This window comes from Canis aureus, chromosome 7 (assembly GCF_053574225.1).
Source record: "Canis aureus isolate CA01 chromosome 7, VMU_Caureus_v.1.0, whole genome shotgun sequence".
Classification (NCBI taxonomy): domain Eukaryota; kingdom Metazoa; phylum Chordata; class Mammalia; order Carnivora; family Canidae; genus Canis; species Canis aureus.
Genome location: NC_135617.1, coordinates 16,371,093 through 16,396,207, shown reverse-complemented (window position 1 = coordinate 16,396,207; position 25,115 = coordinate 16,371,093). Strand labels below are relative to the sequence as shown.

Below are 25,115 nucleotides of genomic sequence, written 5' to 3'. Positions count from 1 at the left end.
TTCAGTGAGTATAGGGATTTCATTGAAGTATAATCCATTGGCCAAAATATCTATGATCATCTCCTGTGATTTGGATATCAAAGAAATCTATACATTTAAATGTGAAGGTCTAATTCCATTATTGGATAAAAGTATGCCTATTTTATACCCTTTTGCTTAAAATAATATGTTGCATCAGAATATTTTGTTCAATAAATTGTCAACATTTCCATGTTTCTAATATCATACTATCTACTGTTGGCTATGCAGAATAAATTTGGCTATCCAAGGATCTTTAGCCATAAATATAATAAAGCTTATGCAAAGGGGTACCAGGGTGGTTCAGTGGTTGAACATCTGCCTTTGGCTCAGGTCATGATCTTGGGGTCCTGGGATCGAATCCTGAATCAGGCTCCCCATAGGGAGCCTGCTTCTCCCTCTGCCTATGTCTCTGCCTCTATTTTTGTCTCTCATGAATAAATAAAATCTTTAAAAAAATAAAGTTTATGGAAAGAATAAGTTTACTTAAAAGCCAATGGAAAATAATTTAAAATATCATATCAATTGATAAATCACTGTTTAGCTATATAATACAGATAATAATTCCCATGAACTATCAGATTGAAAGATATTATGCTTGGTTACAATTATTAATAAATGCCTCATTGAAAAAATTTTTAAGTTTACTAGACACTCTGAAAATTTGGTTCTCCATACTTATTAGAAATGACATAAAAGATCAATTTCATTTATAAGCTATTCATGGGATCCATGCTTATGAATCTTTACTCATTCCAGTAGCTGATTTCTTATTTTTCAACTTTCTGAAAGATAGTTGTAAATCCAGGGATGGGCTTTCCAAAGTTATAAAACAGTTGCAATGATCACTAGGTCAAGTTACTAGAAGTCCATACATGCTACTCTAAAGTGGTCCCCAGACCTTTCAGTACTGGTTATTATGTTTAGTTTCCAAGGTGATTGAAGATTCAAATATCAAATGAGATAGAAAAAAGAGGCCTCTTAGGGGCACATAGATGACACTACAAAGTCCTGTACATTATTGGTTGTGCCTACCTTTGTGTCTCCTGTTGATCTACTGTAAATATATTTTGAGTAAAATGGCAGAAGGGAAAGAGAAATTGAATTGCAAAAGTAAGTAGAGAAGTAGGACTGCATGAGATCTATGATTGTTTACTACAGGAGCCAGTGCAATGTTTTAAAAGTCTTAAAAGCATTACTTTACAGTATATTGTACTTATAATAATGAGACTTCCTTATCAAATAACGTTAACTCATGTTCTGAATAGTATGTTTAAAGCATCAGAGTAATGTATCAAATTATTTGAAGATTTAATAATAAATCTTAATATTTTAACAAATTTCATAAGAGTTAAAAAACAACAAAAGGACATAGAAAATAATTAAAACAGAGGTAAAAATGAATATCAAAATAAATAGTAATTAGTGACCCAGTGATGTTGAGAAACAAAATAATCACTACACCAAGATAAATGGGAGTATCAATCAAGGTCCCTACTAGAAATAGATAAATTGAAAATTGTTATTTTTAAAGGGACCATTTACAAAGATGTGGATGAGCTGAAGGGGAAACCCAAAAAGTGGAGTTGGTAAAAACAAAACAAAACAGAACAAAACACAGTTGTTATCACTTTCGTCCCAAAGGGAGAAGAGGGAGCAATTACCAAAATCCAAAAGAAAGATTACTTTGGAAGTAGTGGTGGAGGAACATAGCCAACAGAGGAGACCTGGCAGGGGAGGAAAAGAGCAGTAAATATCCTGAGCTCACACTCCTCCATCCTTCCAGTCTGTTGCTAGTACTCCCTGTTGGCTGAATCCAGCTCTGAGTTGGAAGGCAAGGAAGCTTGTTGGTGGGAGTCCATCTGGAGTTAGCCTCCCATAGCAGAGAGCAGAGTGGAGGGTGACTTTGGAGAGACCAACGGAAGATAACTGGCATTATGAACAAAAGTAAAATAATGTCTCAAAGCCCAAAGCACTGAAAAATCAAGACTTTATTAAAATTATTGGTGAAACTTAAAGGAGCTGTGGAAAAATAGAAAATTTTGAAAAAATGATTAAAACTTTGGGGAATAAATATTCTAGCAAACACTGAAAGAAAATGTAGCATTCTCTAAGCAAAGTTGAAGATACATTTTTTTTTGTGTGTGTATGTGGTGTGCATGCTTCTGTGGAAAAGGAGGAGGGAATATAGGCTAGAGGGTATTGATTTGGAAACAAATTCATCTTAAAGTTTTACTTCTTTGAGAGCAGACACCCTGCCATATTCAGATACCCTATTCTATTTTGTGGAGTAAAGCCAGTGAGGTACGAAATGGAAAGGAGCACCAAATAGACAATAATCAAGATAAATATTTGAATGCACTGTTTTAAAAAAAATGTAAAGAATACACAATGAAAAAATATCAAAAAATTTAAAAATATAGATTTCTGCTTCTTTTTATGATCCTGCATTATTTTATGACTGACATAGTGATTTGTAATTGGTCCTTAGTTCTGGAGGTCTGGGAGTGCTGCAGCTGGCACTGGTTAAGTTTATAAGGGTTGAACATGGCATGCAAACAGAGTGGGCAGTGTGGAGGTTTTTATATATAATTATGGTTTTGATTGTAGAATTTTATTGACTTTTTCCACTGGGTTCAAAATACAGGAAGATTTTTTGATGAGTTGTATAGAGGGGCACATATTTTTCTTTTTGCCTCAGGCTCCAATATGATTCAGCACATGACTGATGAACACTGTAATACATAGCTGATAATTGATGTTTATTGAATGAAAGAATGATTAAACGAATTAGTGTGGTCATTTCCTACTCCAAATATGTATTACAAAGCTTTGGTGTCCCTTCCAGCTCATATTTTTTTCTTTTGCTGCATAATTTATGGCTTTTCTCTGACATTCTTCCTCAAAGTCACAAGGGCAGTTTTAGGGGCATGATTAGAGACACATAGATGCTCAAAGAAGGCTGCTGTAAAAATCTCATGAATAATCCACTAAGTAGGAAATATCATAATAATGGTTTGCCAAAATTGCTAGAGTCTTGTTTTGTTTTGTCTTTTTGTTTTCCTGTTTCTGTTACTATCTCTTTATCTGAAATCTTCCCCAGCTTCTTCTCAATCCTATTCAATGCATGCTTTCCATATACAATTTGGTGAAACATTCTAAATGCTTAATTCTAAATAATCATATATCAGTATGGGAGAACTTTAGATTTGTGATATTCTAAATTGCTATCTATTCTTTTAATTGTTCTGTCATGTTATTCTCAAGTTTGTTTTTAATTAGTTTTGAATGCTCTCTTGTTTGAAACCCTGTATATCTTAAAACTATGCACATCTGAAAACTCGGCAGCACCTAGTAGATCACGGCACAATAAATATTAATTACTAATAATTGTAATAGTGATGAGTAGCAGTTTAACTTTCTCATATATCCCGCCTTAAAACCCCATTGGAATCGTGTGGATTTTTACAACAAACATAATTTCTTATCCTTGAAAGCCTTTTCTGTGGTCTCCATGTTAATATCTCCCATTATTGTTTTGTTAGACATAGATGATGTGAAGAGAAACTCTGATGCATTATTTATCTTTCCCATAGCTAATATATGGGGAAAAAAAAAACAAAACTGAAATTTGACATAGGAAACTTCTATCTAAGAGCCAGATCATATAAATGTATGTGGTTAAGATGCATTTTTCAGAGTTTTGTAAAGATTATGCGGAATGTTGATTTTGTAAGTAAATAAGAAACAGTGTCTTTTGTGTCTGATTATATTATTTATGATTCCATTTAAAAAATTTTTTTTCACAAGAATATTTTGCTTGATCTTCAAATCGTCCATGTGTTGGGACTAGTTCACCTACTGGTCCATATCCACATAACTCATGCTTTACTGTCATAGACTGATGTGACACAGTGTAATAGAATATGATGCATTGCCTGAATTTAAAGGAACATGGACTATTTCTGGATCTGCTGTGCAGCATGAGATCTGTATCACATTTGAAACAAAGCTAACCAAGCAGACAGAGCAGAAAGATATCTATAGCATCCATTAATCAGGGTAGAGTATATATTTTTTTAGCATCTTACTCTATTTGCCTGGTGTATTTTAAGTCTGAAACATAGAACAAAAATAGCCTCAGTGACCGTTCATGTTGCTTTTTACATTATTTTCCTTAAAGAATCATTCCCTAAAAAAGCCAAAGCAAATTCAGTTTGATTGAAAATTGTTAAATAAGTTGTACTGCATACATTCCTTCGGTCCATCTTTTCTCACTGGGGAAATATTAAATATTTTGCAATGTATGCATTTTGACCAACATTTAAATATATGACTATTAGCACTGAGCTAACCTACCATCTTCCATTTAAAGCCAATTAAATTCAAAAGAATTTAAAGCATGTTGTTTATAAAAACTGCAAGTATCAAAGTACTTCAGATTTGAACTAAGGAGAATAAACAAGGTGATAGAATTAACGAAAAGAAAAGAAAAGAAAAGAAAGAAAAGAAAAGAAACATATTCACATAAGCGTTTGATCTTATAGAAGACCTTCAATTTAGGAAAGACTTTAGAAACTCTTTGAGGCAGAACTGCCACACATGCTTTAAAGAAGGCAACTTATAGCTCTTTCCATTTTATGAGGTCTGTTACCCATTTTCAAGTTCTTTTCACATTAAGTTTGTTCCTAGTTTCCTATGAACTTCAGCATCTAAAATCCTTGAGGTTGAGCTACTGCTTCTTTCCTCCATTCATATTACTTATTCACTCAGATCAGAGAGAGCTAAGAACTCCCAGAGATCAGACTGGCACGTTTCCCTATTTGGTCCCCTATTCCAGAAGTAAGAAGTAAAATACCTCTAACCCTACTGCCTTTAGGCATTTACCGGACACACCCCACCCTAACCCAGAATTTCACTAATACTTTCCTGTTTTGTTTTTCGTTTTTTTAATTTCCCCTTTCTTTTTCCTTGTCCATATGACTTCTCTCTTGCTTTTATTCATGGCTACACTTCCATTCCTCTGAGATAATTATCCCTTTTGTCATTCCACAGTTCTCATTAACATCATCCCTACCTTTCCAACCGGGTGACCTGTGCAACAGAAGCAGAAACCTGAAGATGGAAGAAGGGAATGCATGCTTGTCGGATGATATGCAGTAGTTATTTGATCTATTCACTCACCATGATTCCTCACAGCCAGTCTGTAAATATCATTTAGCGAGTTTCCTTCTAATGTTTCTATATTTACCTCCCCATTTTTCATCTCACCTCCACACTGAACCCACTTCCAGTTCCATTATTTCACATGTACTCTCTCCCCTCATAATTTTCATGCTACAGTCTATCTTAGGTGCAAAGGCCACCAGAATCACCCCTCACAAATCTAGGTTTCCTTTCTCCCAACTGCACAAGATTGACACTCTTCCATCCTCTTCTTGTCTATTTTATCTCAACTATATTTTTCTTACTCCATGAACAATTCATTCAAATCAAAGTAATCTGTTGTTTACAGAAAAATTGGATATTGGAAAGGAGAGAATTGGAAAATAGAAGTTCTTTCAATTTTTCTTTTCTTTTCCTTTCTCTTCCCTTCCTTTTGTAAATGTATCCATTTACATTCTCCTTTCCCTTTCCCTTTCCCTTCCCTTCCCTTCCCTTCCCTTCCCTTCCCTTCCCTTCTATTTTCTCTTTCTCTCCTTTACTTTCATTCATTAGATACTTATTGAATACCTGGTATGTCTATGTATCTTGGGAGCTAGAAGATAAATCAACATAATTCCACTTCAAGTCAGGGAAGTATGTAATATAGTATGACATTAATTCTCATAGAACATTTGTTAACAAGTATTACAATCTATATTTCATAGAAGAGGAAAGTAAAGTTGGGAAAGTTTCTGTAATAACCAGAGGTCACAATTCTAGTACCAAATAATCTGGGATTCAAATCTAGACATTCCCAATTCCAGAAACCATATTTTTTCCCCACAAAACTGCTTGAAAATTTTGTCCATGAATCCTAGGGCACTAGGGAAGATATGGGCATAATTGAATCTAGGATCCTGGAACAAAGACAGTATGTATACAGGCAAAGAGTGGACAGTGGGATTTTGTGAAATAAGCTGGAAGGATAGGAAGGAATTTGAATATGTCCAGCCTTATAGGTCATATAAATCAGGTTAGTTTTTAATCCTATGAACATTGAGAAACCACTGAAGTGCTTTAACTAAGAAATGAGTGACAGAATGAGATTTACAAATGGGAAAGATGGCTTTAAGGCCAGAGTAAATATGGGTGGGCTAGTAGTGTAACTAAGACAGTGAACTAAGATAATGGGCAAGAGATAGGACATAAAATGATAGAATTCGAAGACGGTTTTGGTATATGGACTACAACCTAGAAAGTTTCTTCATGATTTAGAAGTTTCTGACTTCCACAATGGCATGTTTGATCTAGAATGGGATGAGTAGGTGAAATATTAATTGACTGCATGTGCATGTGTGAGACAGAAGAAAATATAAAATACTAACAAAGAAGCAAAGGGCCAAGTTGTGAAGAGTTGCAACACTGACAGCCAGGTAAAGGGGGATGATATTGGAAAAGGGACAGCGAAGAAGAAATAATCTAGAAAATATGTCCAGGAAAATAAGGAGAGCAGAAGAAATATTCTAATTAAATAATTTTTAAAAATTTATTTAATTCAATTAATTAACATATAATGTATGATTGGTTTTAGAGGTAGAGGTCAGTGATTCATCAACCTTACATAATACCCATTACATCTCGTGTCCTCTCTAATGTCCATTACCCAGTTGCCCCATTCCCCCCCAGCCATCCTCATTTTATTTCATGTGATCAAGAGTATCTTGTGGTTTGTCTCTCTCTCTCTGATTTTGTCTTGTTTTATTTTTCCCTCTCTTCCCCTATGATCCTGTTTTGTTTCTTAAATTCCACAGATGGTGATATCATCTGGTAATTGTCTTTCTTTGATTGACTTATTTGCTTAGCATAATATCTTCCAGTTTCAGTCACATCATTGCAAATGGGATTATTTATTTTTTTGATGGCTGAATAGTATTCCACTGTGTATATATACACCACATCTTTTTATTCATTCATTTGTCAATGGACATCTGGGGTCTTGCACCCTAATGTTTATAGCAAAATAGCCAAACTATAGAAAGAACCCAGAAGAAAATTTTAAAGGAGAGGGTAGTAAATAGCATCAAATGCTGTTAAAATTAGCACTGCAACTGTTCATCACATCTGTTGGCTGAAGATCATTGCTGAACTTAGCAAGAGCTGTTTTTAGTCAAGTTGCCAGAAGTCAGATAGGAATGGGCAAAATCAGAAAATAAAGTCTGAAAGAGCAGGGGAGTAATACTATGGACAGGTGATGGTGCTGATTGACAAAGGGTCTAGAAGAAGTCACATTTTTTTCCCCTTTTTCTTAACAACTTTCTGAAAAAGAATTCCATACTGAAGATAATTTGAGAATGTAGATATAATTTTCATATGTCTATTTAACTACTTTCATATTTTTCACTAGTTTTAATTCTATCTTTATTACTATTTTTAAGTTCCTTAAAAGGACAGAATAATGAAACTAATTATTTTATAACTATTTATATAACCTTATTCTAATGTGGTATACATATCAATATTGATCAATTAGTCATCAACTATTTACTGCATATATACTATACATGAAGTACTTATTCTACCACAGACAGAAGTGCTCCATCAGAATTTCATTTAATTTTGTGTTTTCATTCAAATGATAGCTTTAAAATAGTAATTAATCATATTTTAAGTTATCTGATAGAATATCAAGTTCTACCATGAAATTTGAGTGCCCAGATTTGCATTTGTAGTTTGCATTTCTTTTTTTTCTTCCCATATGAAGTCATTGTTTGCTATATGAACAAACTGTGCATTGATTCAAATGAAGGAATGTTGGAGGAACTTAAATCCACATACACTTATATATGCAAACCTGTGTTAACAGAGTCACATTCAGTTAAATAGCAGGTAACAAAAGTGGATTTATCTGTATATGTACCAAGCTTTCTTTTTTAAAATTTTATTTATCTATGCATGGGAGACAGAGAAAGAGAGGCAGAGACATAGAGAGAGGAAGAAGCAGGCTTCCTTCAGGAGCCTGATGTGGGACTCAATCCTAGACCCTGGGAACACGCCCTGAGTCAAAGGCAGATACTCAACCGCTGAGCCACCCAGGCATCCCTGGGTACCAAGTTTTTAAAACAGCAAGTAATGAGTGGGAAATATCAGAAAAGGAGACAGAACATGAAAGACTCCTAACTCTGGGAAACTAACTAGGGGTGGTGAAAGGGGAGGTGGGTGGGGGGTGGGGGTGACTGGGTGATGGGCACTGAGGTGGACACTTGACGGGATGAGCACTGGGTGTTATTCTATATGTTGGCAAATTGAACACCAATAAAAAATAAATTTATATAAAAAAACAGCAAGTAAAGTAATGAATATACAGTGAAAATTTTATTTCTCATTATAATCTCTAGCAATAACTAGATTGGCTATCTGGTATAGAATTAAGTAACAATATTATAAACATCTTTTTCAAGGAAAAATTCAACTTTAAAGAATAGTCAAACAATACTTTATTAAATTTGGCTGGATTTGGTCCTCTTGAACCAGTAAAAAGATGAAGGCATTAATAAATCTCACTTTTTACAATAGTAGAGATTCTAAACTTTAAAATATTAAACTAAAAAAATATTAAACTGAAAATACAGTTATACATAGAACTGAGCTTGTCCCTATGTCTTCCTATAATTTATTCAACAATGGACCTTGACCCAGGGATATACAAAAACATACATATTGTGGTAATTCTGAGAACACATATTGTGGTAATTCTGAGGTTCAAGGGGCTCTGATGCCATCCATGGATCCAAGGAAAAAGCAGAACTTGGCTTGATCCTTGCTATAAACTGAATGTTTTTGTCCCCCTAAAGGTGATATATTGAAACTTAATGCCCAGTGGTATTTGGAGGTTGGTCTTTTGGGAAGAGCTCAGGTCTTGACAGTAGAGCCTTCATGAATGGGATTAATAGCCTTATAAAAAAGATCCCCCAAAGCTAGTTTTTTTCCTTCAAAGTGAGGTCACAGAGGAAAGACATTGCCTATGAACCAGGAAGTGGGATCTCATTTCTTAATACCTTGATCTTAGACTTCCCAGCCTCCAGACTATAATTTATAAAGTTCTGTTGTTTATAATCTACTCAGTTTCTGGCATTTGGCTATAGCAGCCTGAACAGACTAAAATAATCCTTAAAACTAGTATAAAAGTTGACTTGATATTCTAGGAGAGAGAGACAAAATTAGCAGGAATATATGGAGGTGTGTTCAGGAAAATGAGGGCTGCAGTTTAGCTGGAGACTGTGTAAAGTGATCAGAGGACATAAAACTGCCAGATACTGGGGCCAAACTATAGATTAAATGCTTTTACTGCTAGGCAAAGCTATAGAAAAACATCAAATTTTACTCTGGATTTATTGTAATTTCAGACTGTTTTTATATAATTACACCTAGAATATGTCTTCCTGAGATTTTCAAGTTGCAAGAAAAATATTTTCAAATTAGATAGTTCCTTGAATAGAACAAATGGTAAATCAGGAAAATAAAGAAAACATTTAAATAAAACTTTACTGAAATAACCATTGTGTTCCTGTTGACTGTTTTTGGTAAAATTAGATTCATCTGAAGTTCATTATTCTTTTTTCTCACTATTTTGTGGCTCTTTCTTCATTGTGTTTCACATCATACAGGGAAGTAAATGAGATAATATTCTTGTAATTACCTAAAATTTCTTTACTACCACCCTTTCTTTTTTTATTTCATTTTTTGTCTCTATGAAAAACATTAAAATATTTGTAATTATACCTCCTTTATTCCTTTCATCTTCCTTCAGTTTGCTCATGTGAATTCTCCAAATGGGGAATAATTGTGTTGTCTTCAGAAATGTTTGGTGTCTTAAAAATGGAATAAAGATGGATAACTGATAAAGAGCATGATTTTTCCTTCATTAGTAGACCAAGATCAGACTTAATATTTAATCATTATTTTTGTGGATTCTTTTATATATTTAAACTGCCAAAGATGACCAATAAAAGTGTATACGTATTTTTAAATTACATGGATTTCAATTAACACTTAATGTAACAAATGAGAACATTGACTTACACACTTCATAAGATACTATTTCCATTCTGATTTTCATAAAATTCTGTAAGGAAATGTCAATAGAAGAAATTACCTCTTACTTTAATGTTCTCCCAGAGAAGTCATCTTACGCTTCAGAACATCCTTGAAAACAACTTGCTAAAATTTTAAAGATAGCCTCCTCCAAGCAATAAGAATTTCTTCAGAAGTAGAACCTATTCCAAACATATTAATATTTTCAAAAAGATGATAACCCTGTCAGGGATTAGACTGTCTCCGGGGTTAAAACCATAATCTGGTAAATAATTTCAACAGAGGACTTTCTTTCTCCCTGAATAGAAAACTTCCTCACCAGGGAATCCCGCAGATATTCATTTCTTCAAAGACAGGACCATTAAAACATGTCAGAATCTTCAAAGTGGAAAACATGCCACCCCTTAGCAAAACGAAGCCTTTTAAAGTAGAAGCCCAAAAGCATTATGATGGCTCTGAAGGAAAACTCCCAAAGCTCTACAAAATACTGCTTCCAGTACCCAAGTCTCAGATTATAATTTAAAAATGTTATGCAGATCGTATACAATCTACTCTTTTGAAAATAGACCTTCGTTTTTAGAGTAGTTTTAGGTTTACAGCATAACTGAGAAAATACAGAGATTGCATATGCTCCCTGCCCCCACACATGCAGTTTCCCCAACTATCAACATCCCCCACAGAGTGGAACTTGTGTTATAATTGATGAACCTACATTGATACATTATTATCACTCAAAGTCCATAGTTTACATTAGGGTTCACTCTTGATGTTTGGCATTTTATGGGTTTGGACAAATGTGAATGATATATATATCAACCTTTGTAGTATCATACCCAATCAACACGGCCCTAAAAATCCTCTGTGCTTTGCCTATCCATTCCTCTTTCCCTCTAACCCCTAGTAACAAGATCATCTTACTGTCTCTATAGTGTTGCATTTTCCAGAATATCATATAGTTAGAATCGTATTATATATTTCTTTTTCAAATGGCTTCTTTTTTAGAATAGTAAATGTTTATTAAGAGGAACCAATTCATTGTTTATGAAATCATAATAATATGGATAAGAAGAATAGAGAATTGTTTGTCAACTCATGAAATAATAAGACCAGCATACGCTTTTTAAAGTCTTTTTGAAATTTTAATTCCAGGATAGGTAACATAGAGTCTTATATTAGTTTCAGGTGTACAAACAAATTGCCTTCTTTCAAATAGTGATATGCATTTAAGTTTCCTCTATGTCTTTTCATGGCTTTATAGCTCATTTCTTTTTCACACTGAATAATATTTCATTATCTGAATGTGCCAAGGTTTTTCCATTCTACTCCTGAAGGGCAGCTTAGTTGCTTACAAGTTTTGGCACTTATGAATAATGCTGCTATAATTACGTAGGCAGGACGTAAGCTTTCTGTTTCTTTGGGTGAATACCAAGGACTACTGTTGCTGGATAGTATGGTGAGAGTACATTTATTTTTGTCAGACATTGCCAAGCTAACTTCCAAGATGGCTCTATCATTTTGTACTCCCACCAGCAGAAACTCAGAGTTCCTATTGCTCCACATCCTTGCCAGCATTTGGTGTTGTCAGTGTTCTGGCATTTGAGTATTTGAATAGGTGAGTAGTACCTTATTTTACTTTGCATTTCCATGAGGGTATATGATGTGGAACATATGCTTATTGGCATCTGATTGATCTTCTTTGTGGGATGTCTATTCAGAAATTTGGCCCATTTTTAATTGGGTTGTTTGTTTTCTTATTTTTGACTTTAAAGATTTCTATGTATATATTTTTTTTAAAAGAGTGCTTTATCAGAAGTATCTTTTGTTTTTTTTGTTTTGTTTTGTTTTGTTTTTTTTCAGAAGTATCTATCTTTTGGAAATATTTTCTCCCAATTTGTGGCTTTTTTTCATTGTTTTGACAGTATCCTCTGCAGAGCAGAAGTTTTTAATTTTAATAACCTTCAGTTTATCAATTTCTTCCATGGATAGTGCCATTAATGTTATATGTAAAAAGTCACCACCATACACAAGGTCATCTAGATTTTCTTCTGTTATTTTCTAGAAATTTTATTTTTTACCTTTTACTTAGGTTCATGATCCATTTTGAGTTAATTTTTTTGAAGAGCATAAGGTGTATGTCTAGATTCATTTTTTTTTTGCATATAAATGCTCAGTTATTCCAGCACCATTTACTAAAAAGATTGTCTTTGCTGCATTGAATTATCTTTGTTTTTTTGTCAAAGTTTAGTTAACTATATATATCTGGATCTGTTTCTGGGCTTTCTATTCTATTCCATTGATCTATTTGTCTATCCTTTTACCAATACCACATTGTCTTGATTACTGTAGCTTTATTTAAATCTTGAAGTCAGGTATTGTCCTTTTCCAATTTTGTTCTTCTTTAATATTATATTGGATATTCTCAGTGTTTTACTTTTCTGAATACAATTTAAAGTCAGTTAGTTGATATACACAAAATAACTTGTTGGGATTTTGATGGAGACTGGATCAAGTTGTGAAGGACTGATATCCTTACATGTGATCTACCTTTGAAAAGTTCTGTCTGATTTGAACTATTTTAACTGATAAGTAAAATACTGTAAAATCTAGTTATCAGGAAAAAGAGATTAGTATTCCTTTAATTCTAATATAAGAATCTGAGAGGGGCACCTGGGTGGCTCAGTGGTTGAGCATCTGCCTTTGGCTCAGGTTGTGATCCTTGGGTCCTGGTATTGAGTCTTGTATCAGGGATCAGGGGAGCCTGCTTCTCCCTCTGCCTGTGTTTCTGGCTCTCTCTGTGTATCTCTCATAAATTAATGAATAAAATCTTAAAAAAAGAATCTGAGGAAAATAATTTATGAATGGTAAGCAGAACCCAATGGATTTGAACCATATAGTGCAGTTTTGCTTCACTTCATGTTATTTCTGATCTTGAGAAGCCTTTAAGTCAGGAGAACAAGCAATTTGATGACAAATCATCTAGACTTTTGCACCTTTCTCTTTAGGCAAAAAGGTTTTTCTGCTTCATCCACCTGGTTGAAATGTTGTGAGACAGAGTTAATCTTGGGGAAAAGTGTGAAAAGTGATGAGCGCTGAGCCATCATCACCATAGTTATCATCATTGTCATTTGTCTATCCCAGAAATTTGCATGTAGCCAAGTAATCTATATTTTGCCTAAATTTCAAATTTGGACATAAACTAGAATTATAATTACCAATATATTGAATTTCTAAGAAAAGTTACTGAAATGTACAGATATTAGAGCAAAGAACAGAAAATGTTTACAATAATTTTTACTTTTTATTATTTACTGTTTTATTATTATTTCTATATTTACTTTTTATTATTATCTATATAGTCTTAAGTATTGTTTGTAATAAAAATATAAATTGAATCCTATTTATACTATTCTATTTATAAAAATATATGGAAAGCTGGTTCAGAATATATTAAATTTAAGATTATGGGGATCAGGAATAGGTCATGGGTTAGGTTAATCCTCTTTTCTCTCCTTCAATTATTTGTTTTCCCAAGGTGATTATTTCATTCTACATTTGAAATATGACTAAAACATGATGTGTGTGTGTGCACACGCACATCTCTAAGACTTGAATATATGATAGAATAGAAGTCAGTATAATATATGATACAGGTTTATATTATCAATTAAAATGTACATATGGTTAGAAGTCACTTTGCACAAAATTGAGTGGGATTTGAATTTCTGGATTGAAATTTGTGGTTACAGAGTTTTGGGGTTAACTGATACATTTTTCTGCCTACTACTCTCTGTGTCTTATTCATAATCAACTGAAGCCACCTTGCAAATATTTGTAGTTCCATATCCCAAGACAGCTTTTTACCTAGTAACAAATTCACTTAAAACATTCTCAGTGCTTTAGCTCTTTGAGCAAACTGATTTTCTGAGCTCTGAACACTTTTTTTTTTACCAGAATCTTGAGAATTGCCCTTTCCCAGGAGCAGGGCTGCCTTTAGCTTTCTTGCCACGTCAGTCCTTGAAGGGGAACAGCCTGTGGGAAGCAGGGCTTTGGTACAAACACTGTGCCTGGGAGGAGAACTATGCCCAAGGTCAGTTGTACTTAGTTGCAGTTGTAAAAGATCTGAGAGGCATATTTTCATGGCCACCATAGTGGATGAGAGCTAGTTTATTATCAAAGGAACTCCTGGGGCCAAGAAAGTGAAAATATCAAAAGAAAACCCAAATATTTAAGCGTCTATAATGTTCCAGGTGTTTTCAGTGACTTCACACTTGTTGTCTCTTTTAAATACAACAATCCTAAGAAGTAAATCTTACCATCCTTATATTGAATATATGAAAACTGAAGTTTCGATAATGGATATCATCTTAATTTTAAGGAGATATTTGAAGAGTAAATAACACTATATTAAACTCAATTGCTAAATGGATGCCTCTGTTGGGTTCTAGAAAATATGCGGTCAATATCACCACCAATTTCATCAGAAAAATCTTAGGTATTGTGAAGCTCAAATTTTAACACTGGCAGCATATTGGTTGCATCCTCTGGTAGGTTTACTTCAGTCATTTTTGATAAAATATCTCCCAATATCCATGTCTGAATAACAATAGTTTGTCATTAATTGTTTCAAGTAAAATGATATTCCTTTCAAAGACTGGCTAGTTTAGCTTGTGATTCAATTGTGCAAGTGCTTCTCCTCCAGAGAACCATCGAACTTCAGAATATAGAAGTGCATTTGTATACTTTCCACTTTGTCACACCGGTTATTGAAACGATGCGTCTTCAAGTTTCAAGATTTAATAAAATTATAAATTTTTACAGCTTTACTGAGAACATTCTTAAGGGAAGCTCTTCATTTAATTAACTTTGAACTATTTATTAAATGTGGATTTGTGGTGGTGAGAAATAGCACGATGTCTAGTAGTTTGGTCCAAACTGCCAGCAGCTTTATCCACCTTTACTTTTTGTACCATTAGTGCAGTTATGAACACAGTAAAAAAAATCAAGTAATATCTTAGTATTATTATGATAAATTTTGACCATGTGTATCCACTGAACGTATCTTGAGTTACTGAGGCATTCACAGACCACCCTGTAAGACGTTGTTCAAGATTATAATTAAGAACCTTGAGACAATCCTAGAATATTTGCTCCCTGAGGGCACAGGTCTGTTTTGTTCATTTATGTGTTCCAAGCACTCAGAATGATCTCTAACCCATGATATAAGTATAAACTTATTATCTGTAGTGTTAAAGAAAGAAACATTTAAATCATGAATTTTGATCCCTCTTCTCTCCCCAGCCCCTCACCACCAATCAGACTATGTGCTGAATGGTCTCATGATTCAGTTTTCTATTCTTTAAAAGAGATAATATTAGTACCTACCTTATAGGTAGGTATGTTTTAAAGATGAAATGTGGCAGTGCATTAAAATGCTCCACAGAGTGACCAACACAAGGTAATGATTTCCGTTATTTAAAAATATATTAAGAAAAAATGTATATATTAAGGAGCCATAGTTGTCTCAGTTATAGCTGGTCTGATTGTCTATACTAGTTTTGTAATCAAAAGAATAAAGTATCATATATAAACAAAGACCTGGGATAGCAGTTCAAGTGTCTTCAGGCACTCAGGCTTCTGTTTTTATGCACTAATATCATACCACATGACTTTCATCTTAAGGTCATATCTTGATTCAGTATAGGTGCTGGAGGCCAAATTTCTGCTTCTGCAGTGAAGGCCAGAAGAAGAAAGAAAAGTAGAAAAGTTCTTTAAAGAGTCTGACCCAGGTGAACCAGCTCCCTTTAAACAGATTTCTCAGAAGTCTCATATCCCAAATCTACATTTTGTTGGCTGCAGCATGGTCACATATAAGCGAGGCAGAGAAGTCAGACTTTTATTCTTTGTCAACCTGCCTATCTAAAAATTAGGGTTCCTATAGTAAGAAGAAAGAAGAAAACTGATAGCCTCCACCTATTTCTGGAACAATGTAATGGTTGCTATGTAACATATAACATGGATATATTCTATTGTGCAGAAGTGTGATTGATACAGATGCTTTTTGCTCCTCCATGGCTATAACAACTCTTTGACCTAGCACTGAACTCAGCACCTCACCATAGGCCTTGATCTTTACAAAAGGGCCGAGCTGGCGCATCACACTCTATCTAGTGCCTCTACGTTCTCCCCAGGATCAAGCGATGGGAATTTATATGTACAGTGCTTCGAATGTGATTCAGCTATCCTGATGACTAACCATTTTAGGCTGAACTGAGAGCACTACAGCTCTCTAAGTTTCCTGAATCTTATCCCAATTATATTTCGTTTAATAACACTCAGTGAAATATCTGGTGGCAGGGGAAATGAAACTACATGCTTTTTATGGGATCATTCATCAAGAACTAATTGAAGCGTTCATACAGTTTAGTGCTGATAAAACAGTGTAACAATAAACAATAACAAAATTCACTGGAGAAGGATTTGTTTTGCCGTGAGGAAAATGGTTCCGTTTCATCCTGGGATTCCTGGTTAAAAGAGTCTCCAATTTACAAAAGGATAAGCGCAGACTCCTCTGCATAATGACGGGGTGGAAGCTGTGTCAAATATATTAGTGTTGCTCCACTGGAGCCATTCTCATCCTAAGTATTTGCTATTGTGTGGGACTCTGGCAGGAGGCTGCAGGACCAATAGGATTTTTAAAAGTTTCTTTTTCCTCTTTATTGTTACTCCACTTAAAGCAGCCACTTCATAGTTTTTATTGGAAAATACAGAAAAACTTAACGTGTACTTTCATAAAGTTCAGATTTTCTTAAATCCCAATTTAAGAAGTTCCTTTTGAATACTTCTGCATATGGAGTTAGTTGACTTTTTGTCATTGCAATCCCTTTTCCTCCACATGTGGTACTCGGACATCTGGCTGAATTGAAAAGGAAGGAATAGAGAATGGACACCTTACACATTCTTATTTTCTTAGGAGTGATTGAAAGGAAATAGTAGCAAAATAAAATGTATGAGAAATGTGCCCTAAACTGCTATCAACCTGACATTTATTTGTTATATTTATATGACTTAGATGGCAGTAAGTACCATATTATAGGTGCAGAATTTCCTTGGTAATTGGTATGTCTCATATATAATAACCACAGATTTTATTGGTAAAATGTATTACCTAGACTAAACTTAACTCCAGGCGATAAGACTAGACTCTCTACCATCACCATTTTAAATTTTAAGCAGCATTATATGGATACAGATTTTTAGATAAATGATCAGCATATAATAAGGCTTGGAAGATTATATGAATGGTCATCTTTCACGGACACCATTAATATTTATTAATGTGTTTTAAAAACCTGCCTATAAAATAAGTAGCTCTGGTAATGGAGATATGGTCAGATATTGTAGTTTTAACATACAAATTTTTGTTCAAATTCACTTTGCATTATAAAAAGTAATTTCTCCTAAGGGCTTTTTAAGCTGTAGTTTTCTAAAAGTCTTAATACATCTTAAACAAAGCACTGCCAAGCCTAAATTATTTCCTAAAATTAGTAGGATTTATAAAAACCACAATCACACTTTGGGTTGGCTAAGAAGTGGAATCAGTGCTTTGTGTATTTAGTTGCCAGTCACTTCAGTTAATTTGTAGCACCATTAAAAAGTGAAAGATAAATTTATATTATGACATAAGAAGTATTAATTTAATAGATATATTTAGGGATAAAATTATGATTGTGGATTTCATAGCTTTCATACTGTAAACTACATTTGACTTTCCACGTAGATCTGCCAAATAGAATTTTATAACAAAGGCACCTGAAAATGGGAATGATGGATTAGCATAAATTAAGTCAGCACCATGCTATAATGCTTCTACTGTGGTTCTCAAACATACTAGGCAGCTTCTACACCAGGATTTTTCTTCTACGTGACGTTTCTCTCTTGATATTCCCACAAGACTTGCTCACTCATGTGTTTTAGATCTTGATCAAGTGCTGTCTTCTCAGTGAGGACTGCCTGACTTCCTTATTTTGTGTTGCAATTTGTACTTTCTTCATCTCCAACTTATAAACCCTAATGGCTACCTAGCTTATTTTTCCTCAGTAATACTTATGACACTCTATGTGTACATATTTATTGATTTTCTAACAACACTTTTTTTTTGGAATATAGATTCTGTGTGGGCAGGTGATATGCATGTTTTATTCACTGCTTGATCCCAGAGCCTGACATATGATAGGGATTCAGTAATATATGTCAAGTGAATGGATTAGGGTTCTAGATCTCCCATATCTCATGCATGAGCTGTTTGAGCTTAGGCAAGTTACTTAGTCTGCTAGTTTCTCTTTCCTTATCTAAAAACATGAGAAATAATGATGCCTGCTACATTTTGCTGATTAAATGAAACACTATGGTTAAGAGTTTTTTCCTAAAGGCAAACTATTATTGTGGACCATCAAATAACTTTCAGGAAACCCTGTGGAGGTAATTGATTTTGCTTTGTTTGGGTTATCTCGTTTAGAGGAGATGTAGACTTGGATTACACTGTTGGTTTTAGTATACAGATTAAAGCTATGGACCTTTTGCCTGTTGTAAATTGTTAGTAATACAGCAATCAGTTAATCTTGTGACCAAAAGTAGGCAGTGATTTAGAGAGACATGTTTAGAGGTGACATTTGGATGCGAGGTAGAATTTAAGGAATGGAAATTTAGGTAGGTTAAAGGTAATAGGATGTTGAAGCTAATCGACCTACATGAGAAATGAACTGGTGAGTGTGGCCTCATTCATAACATGCTATCAAGAAAAGTGAGGCATCATAGAAAGTGTAGTGTGATGATTAATAATATATATCAATTTGGTTATGCAACAGTATGAAGTGTTTGACCAAACATTGGTCTAGATGTTGCTAGAAGGCTGTTTTGTAAATGTGATTAACATTTACAATCAGCCGACTTTAAGGAAAGGAATTTTCCTTTGATAATGTGGGTGGTGGGTCTCATCCAACCATTTGAAGGCCTTAAGAGCCAAACACTGAGGTTTCCCAGAGAAGGAATTCTGCCTCAGGGCTATAACATAGAAACCAGGGATCCCTGGGTGGCGCAGCGGTTTAGCGCCTGCCTTTGGCCCAGGGCGCGATCCTGGAGATCCAGGATCGAATCCCACGTCGGGCTTCTGGTGCTTGGAGCCTGCTTCTCCCTCTGCCTGTGTCTCTGTCTCTGTCTCTCTCTCTCTCTCCCTCTCTGTGACTATCATCAATAAATAAATAAAAAATTAAAAAAAAAAAAAAACATGCCTGAGTTTCCAGCCTCTCTGTCTGCCCTATGGATTTGCTAGCTCCCACATTCCTATGAGCTAGTTCCTTAAAATACCCCACCCCCACCCCCACCGTGTGTGTGTGTGTGTGTGTGTGTGTGTGTGTGTGTGTCTGACTGACTCTGGCTCCCTCTTTCTTTTTTATCGGTTCTGTTTCTCTGGAGAACCCTGATTTATAAAAGTAGTAATCTGTGGTTTATGATTCTTGATTTGGGGATAATTGTGAGAATCAAATAAAACAATGTGTGCTAACCTCAAAATAAAACCCTAGCATACAGTAGGTATTCAAAAAACGTCATTTTCATCTTAGTGATGATGGTAAACAAATCAGGTGATATGTTTACCAGTGAAGTCTGGTCCTCAATTAGCCTATGATAGTATTATCCACTGAGTACCTAAAGTTTGCTGACTGATTTGACAACTCAAATTCAAATAAAGAAAAAGAGTTCAGTCTATTATAAAACATAGAGTATTAAGTATAGAAGCAATTTGGTGTATGTAACTGTAGGGAGAACAGTGTTTAGAAAGGGTATAAATTCTTTAGCAAACATACTGGAATTCAAACTCCATCCTTGCTTCTTAACTATGTGGCCTTATCTGTGGAATGGGTATTATAATCCTTTCCCCACAGTAGTATGGCAATTTAGTAAAATAAATTATATAAAACATCCAGAACTGTACCTGTCATATTTCTCTCCTCATTTCCCTAAGGTACAATTGGTTAATATCAAGTTTCCTAATTTTTGAAATTTCAGTTTTGGCCCTTCTGTGCCAAAAGAGAGGTCAATTTCAAGTTTCATAATTGGAGATAGACATTTTTCTTTTTCCCTCCATGTAAATGAAACTTTACTGAGAGAAAAGAATACCGATAAAGCACGAGCAAATTTTAAGGCAGTCTTGCATTGACTAAAAAGCTTCATAGAGAAGAAAAGGGTAATTGCCTTGCTAGACAAGGTGGTACAGAGTTAAAGCCTCTCACCCTTTTAGCCAAGTACCTCAGAGAGGGGGTGGATGCACCCCAAAACCAATGATCCTCAGATATTCCTCTAGAGCAGCTGTAGTTGGCTTACCCCAACAGATTCAAGAGCAGCAACAAGGCCCAGGGTGAGCTCTGTCATTGCAAAGTCAACTATGGGACCCTGATAATAAAGCTAAATGCTCTACAGAGTAAAAGAAACCAGAATCATTGTCAGTGTTATAAAATATGTATTTTACTGTATGTCAGTCCAAGGTGTATTTTATTATCAGTAGTGCCTATTAAGGAAGAGTTATTCATTCTCAAGAATATCAGATAAAAATATTTAAGATAGTTCGAGATAAAGAAAGAAGGTGTGGTTTTAGTGCTATAAATGTACCTCCTGCAAACACAAGAGAAAGGTACTTCTTATAGGATGGAAGGAATGGAGTGATTCAATTATAATATTATTTCTTGAAAATTAAGGTGTATTATTAAAGTATACTTTAGAAAAATGATTTTGGTATCATGTTATCAAAGTTACATTTCATATAAGTTAAGAAACTCAATTGATGAATTTGTTCCATGTAACGAAAAAGGAGCAATAATAATAGTAGTGGTAGTATAGTTAATATTAATAGCTTTAAAAGCAGAGTAAAAAAAAAAAAAAAAAGCAGAGTACACACCTCCAGGGATGCTGAAAAAATGTGGGAGGACAAAGGCTCTGGCCAGCACCCTTGCAACAGGACAAGGCTGGAGCTAGATCAGGAAGGCAGATAAGTCTGGGATGTCATTGGGCAGGTGGAAGCAGAAACCCAAGTCAGAAATGTCCTGCTAGAGCATCTGGGTTCAGAGACCAACAGCCAAAATGTCTGTATTGGGGATAAGCTAAGAGTAGGTTCATTAAGACAAGGTTAGGAATGAAGAGAGATGGAAGGAGAGACAGCAGCCAGGCTGTGTTTGATGGTACTGAAAAGAAGGGACCCTGGAGGATGAAAGCAGAATTGAGGCCAAACTTTACCATTTAGTTTTCTTTTCAAATTGTTAATAGCTTTATTTGATTTTCATTATAAATATTATAAACATATGTTGAAATACTTAGATGATTTAAGAACTGTATGCACAAGATACAAAGTAAAATCCTGAATTCCATATATTTAATAAGTATGGTACCAAATTTTTTTTGCCTTTCTATATACAGCACATAATTTCTTTTTTATACATGACCTGCTTTTAAGAACTTCATATTTTTCAATGAATATAAATCCATATTGTTTCATATTATTTCAATGAATATAAATCCATATTGTTATTTTCAATGCATGCATAGTAATTTATTTGGTGAATATACCCAAACTTACTTTATCCATCTTCTGTAGATGAACATTTAGGCTTTTTATGTTTTTTTTTTTTCTAGTGTAAACCCTCTTTAAAAGTTCTGGGTTTTTTCCTGCCTGTTTCAATTATAAATAAAATTTATTTTTCATCCTTAAAACACTATAATTGCATGAAGAAAGTTTTGAAAACAGAAAAATTTAAGTATTTATATGTTTACCATTATATCATCATTTTGGCTTACTTTCTCAGAATCTTTTTTTTTGGTCCTAACTTCTATGACTTTTAATTATCTGGTTGGTAATTTATATGCTGCTCACTCAAAGGCATCCCTCAAACCTGAAGTCTGTAGTTGTTTCTAGTCTCAGAGGTGCCAACATACATCAAGGAGGAATGTAGGATGAAATGAAGGGAGGCTGTGATAACCAGAAGCTTCTTCTAGACAGGAGAGGTGGTGCTCGCTATTACAGGTGGAAACTGAGGTCTCTTGGAGGCTTACTTCCTGAATCCCACCAGTTACCTTGCTTGTGTGTCATCCCAGGGACACTCTGAGCCTCTGGTGCTCGAGGGTTGTTGGGTTAAGTACAATGAATACTGGTGTTTATTAAAAAGACAAACTGTGCTTGTAGCATTGTACATATTATCCTATTTAATCCTTACAACACTTTGAGTTAGATATAATAAGCCCCTTTTTGTAGATAAGATGAGAGGTTCAGAAAGGTTAAGTTACTTGGCCAAGATTACATTATATAGAAGAACTGGAATAAAAATCTGTAACTGTGGGCCTCTGAAAGAAATAAACTAGTGAATAGCCTACTTAACGTCCTGGGGTATTTGGAGGTGGCAATAAGTGGTAGTAGTTTCCTAAATTTAATTCTTCTTGATTATACCCTGCCAGTCAATGAAATACTAGAGTGTGAGAACATATGACTCAAAATTACCTTCACTTATGTGATAAATGGGTAAGTAATGCTGTAAATTTGGTTATATGTTTGGTGAGACTGAGAAGAGTATGAGGACTTATGGGATGAACTCCACTGGCTTAGCTCTACCAGGTACTTGCCCTCACCAAAGGTTTTGATGATAAGAAGGAACCCAAGATGCTCTAGGGCTTACAAAATAGTTTCAGATGATACTGTCACTTGTCATAATGATTTGTGTTTGGCTATACCACATACCGAGGATGATCAGCAAGAAAAATGGATTGCCTAGGAATGGGACAACATACTTGGCACTGCAGGAAGAATAAAGAAAGTGGGTAGGACCAATATTTTTCATAGAAATCAGAAATGATTCCTCATGAGATTAATGAACCAAATATTTTGCTTCCATTGGATCCAAAGGGACTTTCTGTAGTGTAGTTTGATACCAATCTAATATGGAGAATAGTCTAGGTAGGGCACTAGGTAGGGCAATGAATGTCTCTTACTTTGTTGTATTATCAACTTTCACTTTTTGTAAGTCTATTCCTCTCCAGTACTATCATGTGTACTGTAGCAGCAGGATCAATCTTGTAAACATATGACCTCAATAGACTGGTTTGTGGTAGGCAATTTGCCAGATATATTGAGTCCTTATCCAGGAGGTTTAGAATTAGGGGTCATAAATGTCATACTCATGCCAGGGGTCCAAACTGTTAGCAATAGTTGACCACATGTCCTGGCATTTGGACTAGAAAGATAAGGAAGCAATGACAGGGAGATAGAAAAATGAAACAGAACCATAGGGAACAATAGAGAAGAAAGTTGCTCATTCTAGTTTTTCCTGAGGTCCTGTGCCATTGTTATTTTTGGGGTTAGTGAGATATCTCACATCTTTATAAAGTTCCGTTTTTATCTTAAACTGGTTGGATCTAGGTTTCTGTCACTTCCAACCACAAGAATTCTAACTAATATAACTAGTCTCAAACTAGATTTAAAATGAATGGAACCAAGAAAAAAGTGAGGCAGCTCCTATATTTGATATGCAAACCAGATTATCTGTATGGGAAATAGGAAAAACTAAGTGGTTTTCTAAATTCAGAGCCACTGTAGTCAACTATATATTAATAAAGGTGACTCCTATTTCTTGAGGAAAATATGACATTTAACTAACAGTACCAAAGGCAAGCTCTCACCTTTTGGAAAGGTCTTTTTACTCTTTAATATGATTGTTAAAATAGCAATGGATTTTTTTTTTTCATGGCAGGCACTATGGAAAGATAATAGGAATAACTTGACCGCAGTGAAAGTTTCATTTCAGAAATATTTTCAAACTACTCATATAAAAGAACAGCCAAACAAAACAAAATCCCTCTCATTTCAGCTTATTTTATAAGAAATTGTGCATTTAAGACAGCTGAAAGTGAAAATAAAAGAAATAAAAATAATTTAATAGAAAATCTATACATTAAAGTTTAATTATGTTGTAGAGAATCTATATTGAAGTATTTGGTAATATCTGTCTCTAACAATCTAGAATTTCTGAAAATATTATAAAAATATACATGCTCTACTATTTGTACATGATACAGTTATTGTAATATCTAAAAAAAGAAAATGTTGACTAGTGACTTTTAGAAATACGTTCAGAGCACAAATTATTAACAATTCTTATTTCCATCCTATCTAAAAAATAATAAATATAATCTTTTATCCCATGTCACAATATTCTGAGAAGCATGTCTTCCTGAACAGTCTCTTTTATGTGTACACATAGAATATTCTAGTTATTTTAGTATATTTTTGTACAAACTGTTTAAATACAAAATACAAAACAAAATAAAACTGAAAATTTTATTTTTTAATAATTTACTTTTATGAATTTAACATGTCTTATCATAAAGTGTATATCAATCTGAAATTAAAATCACATGAAATGTATCATACTGGCTTACTTCATAATTTGGTGTTAATTCATACTAATATCTTTTCATGTGTTTGAAAGTATGGTAAATGTGTCACAAATGGAATGGAGAGCAATGACAAACTGGGAAAGTATTTGAGCATGTAGAAAAAAAAATTTCATATTCTCTTTAAAGCATGTCTACATGGGGACGCCTGGGTGGTTCAGCGGTTGAGCATCTGACTTTGGCTCAGGGCATGATCCTAGAGACCCGGGATGGAGTCCCACATGAGGCTCTCTGCAAGGAGCCTGCTTCTCCCTCTGCCTATGTCTCTGCTTTTTGCTCTCTCTGTGTCTCTCCATGAATAAATGGGTAAAATCTTTAAAAAAAATAAAATAAAACATGTATACATGGATTTTAATGTCTTTATAAAAATATGT

General features: G+C 34.4%; 1 protein-coding gene across 1 annotated transcript in view; it reads left to right on the top strand.

Moving 5' to 3' along the window:
* Positions 1–8,364, top strand: part of LOC144316684 (uncharacterized) — a 507,527-nt gene extending 499,163 nt beyond the window's left edge. Inside the window, exon 8 of the mRNA XM_077902597.1 lies at positions 5,074–8,364. Within this exon, the coding sequence (XP_077758723.1) occupies positions 5,074–5,181 (108 nt within the window). The 3' untranslated portion in view covers positions 5,182–8,364. The remainder of the gene's footprint in view (positions 1–5,073) is intronic.
* The last annotated feature ends 16,751 nt before the right edge of the window (positions 8,365–25,115 follow it).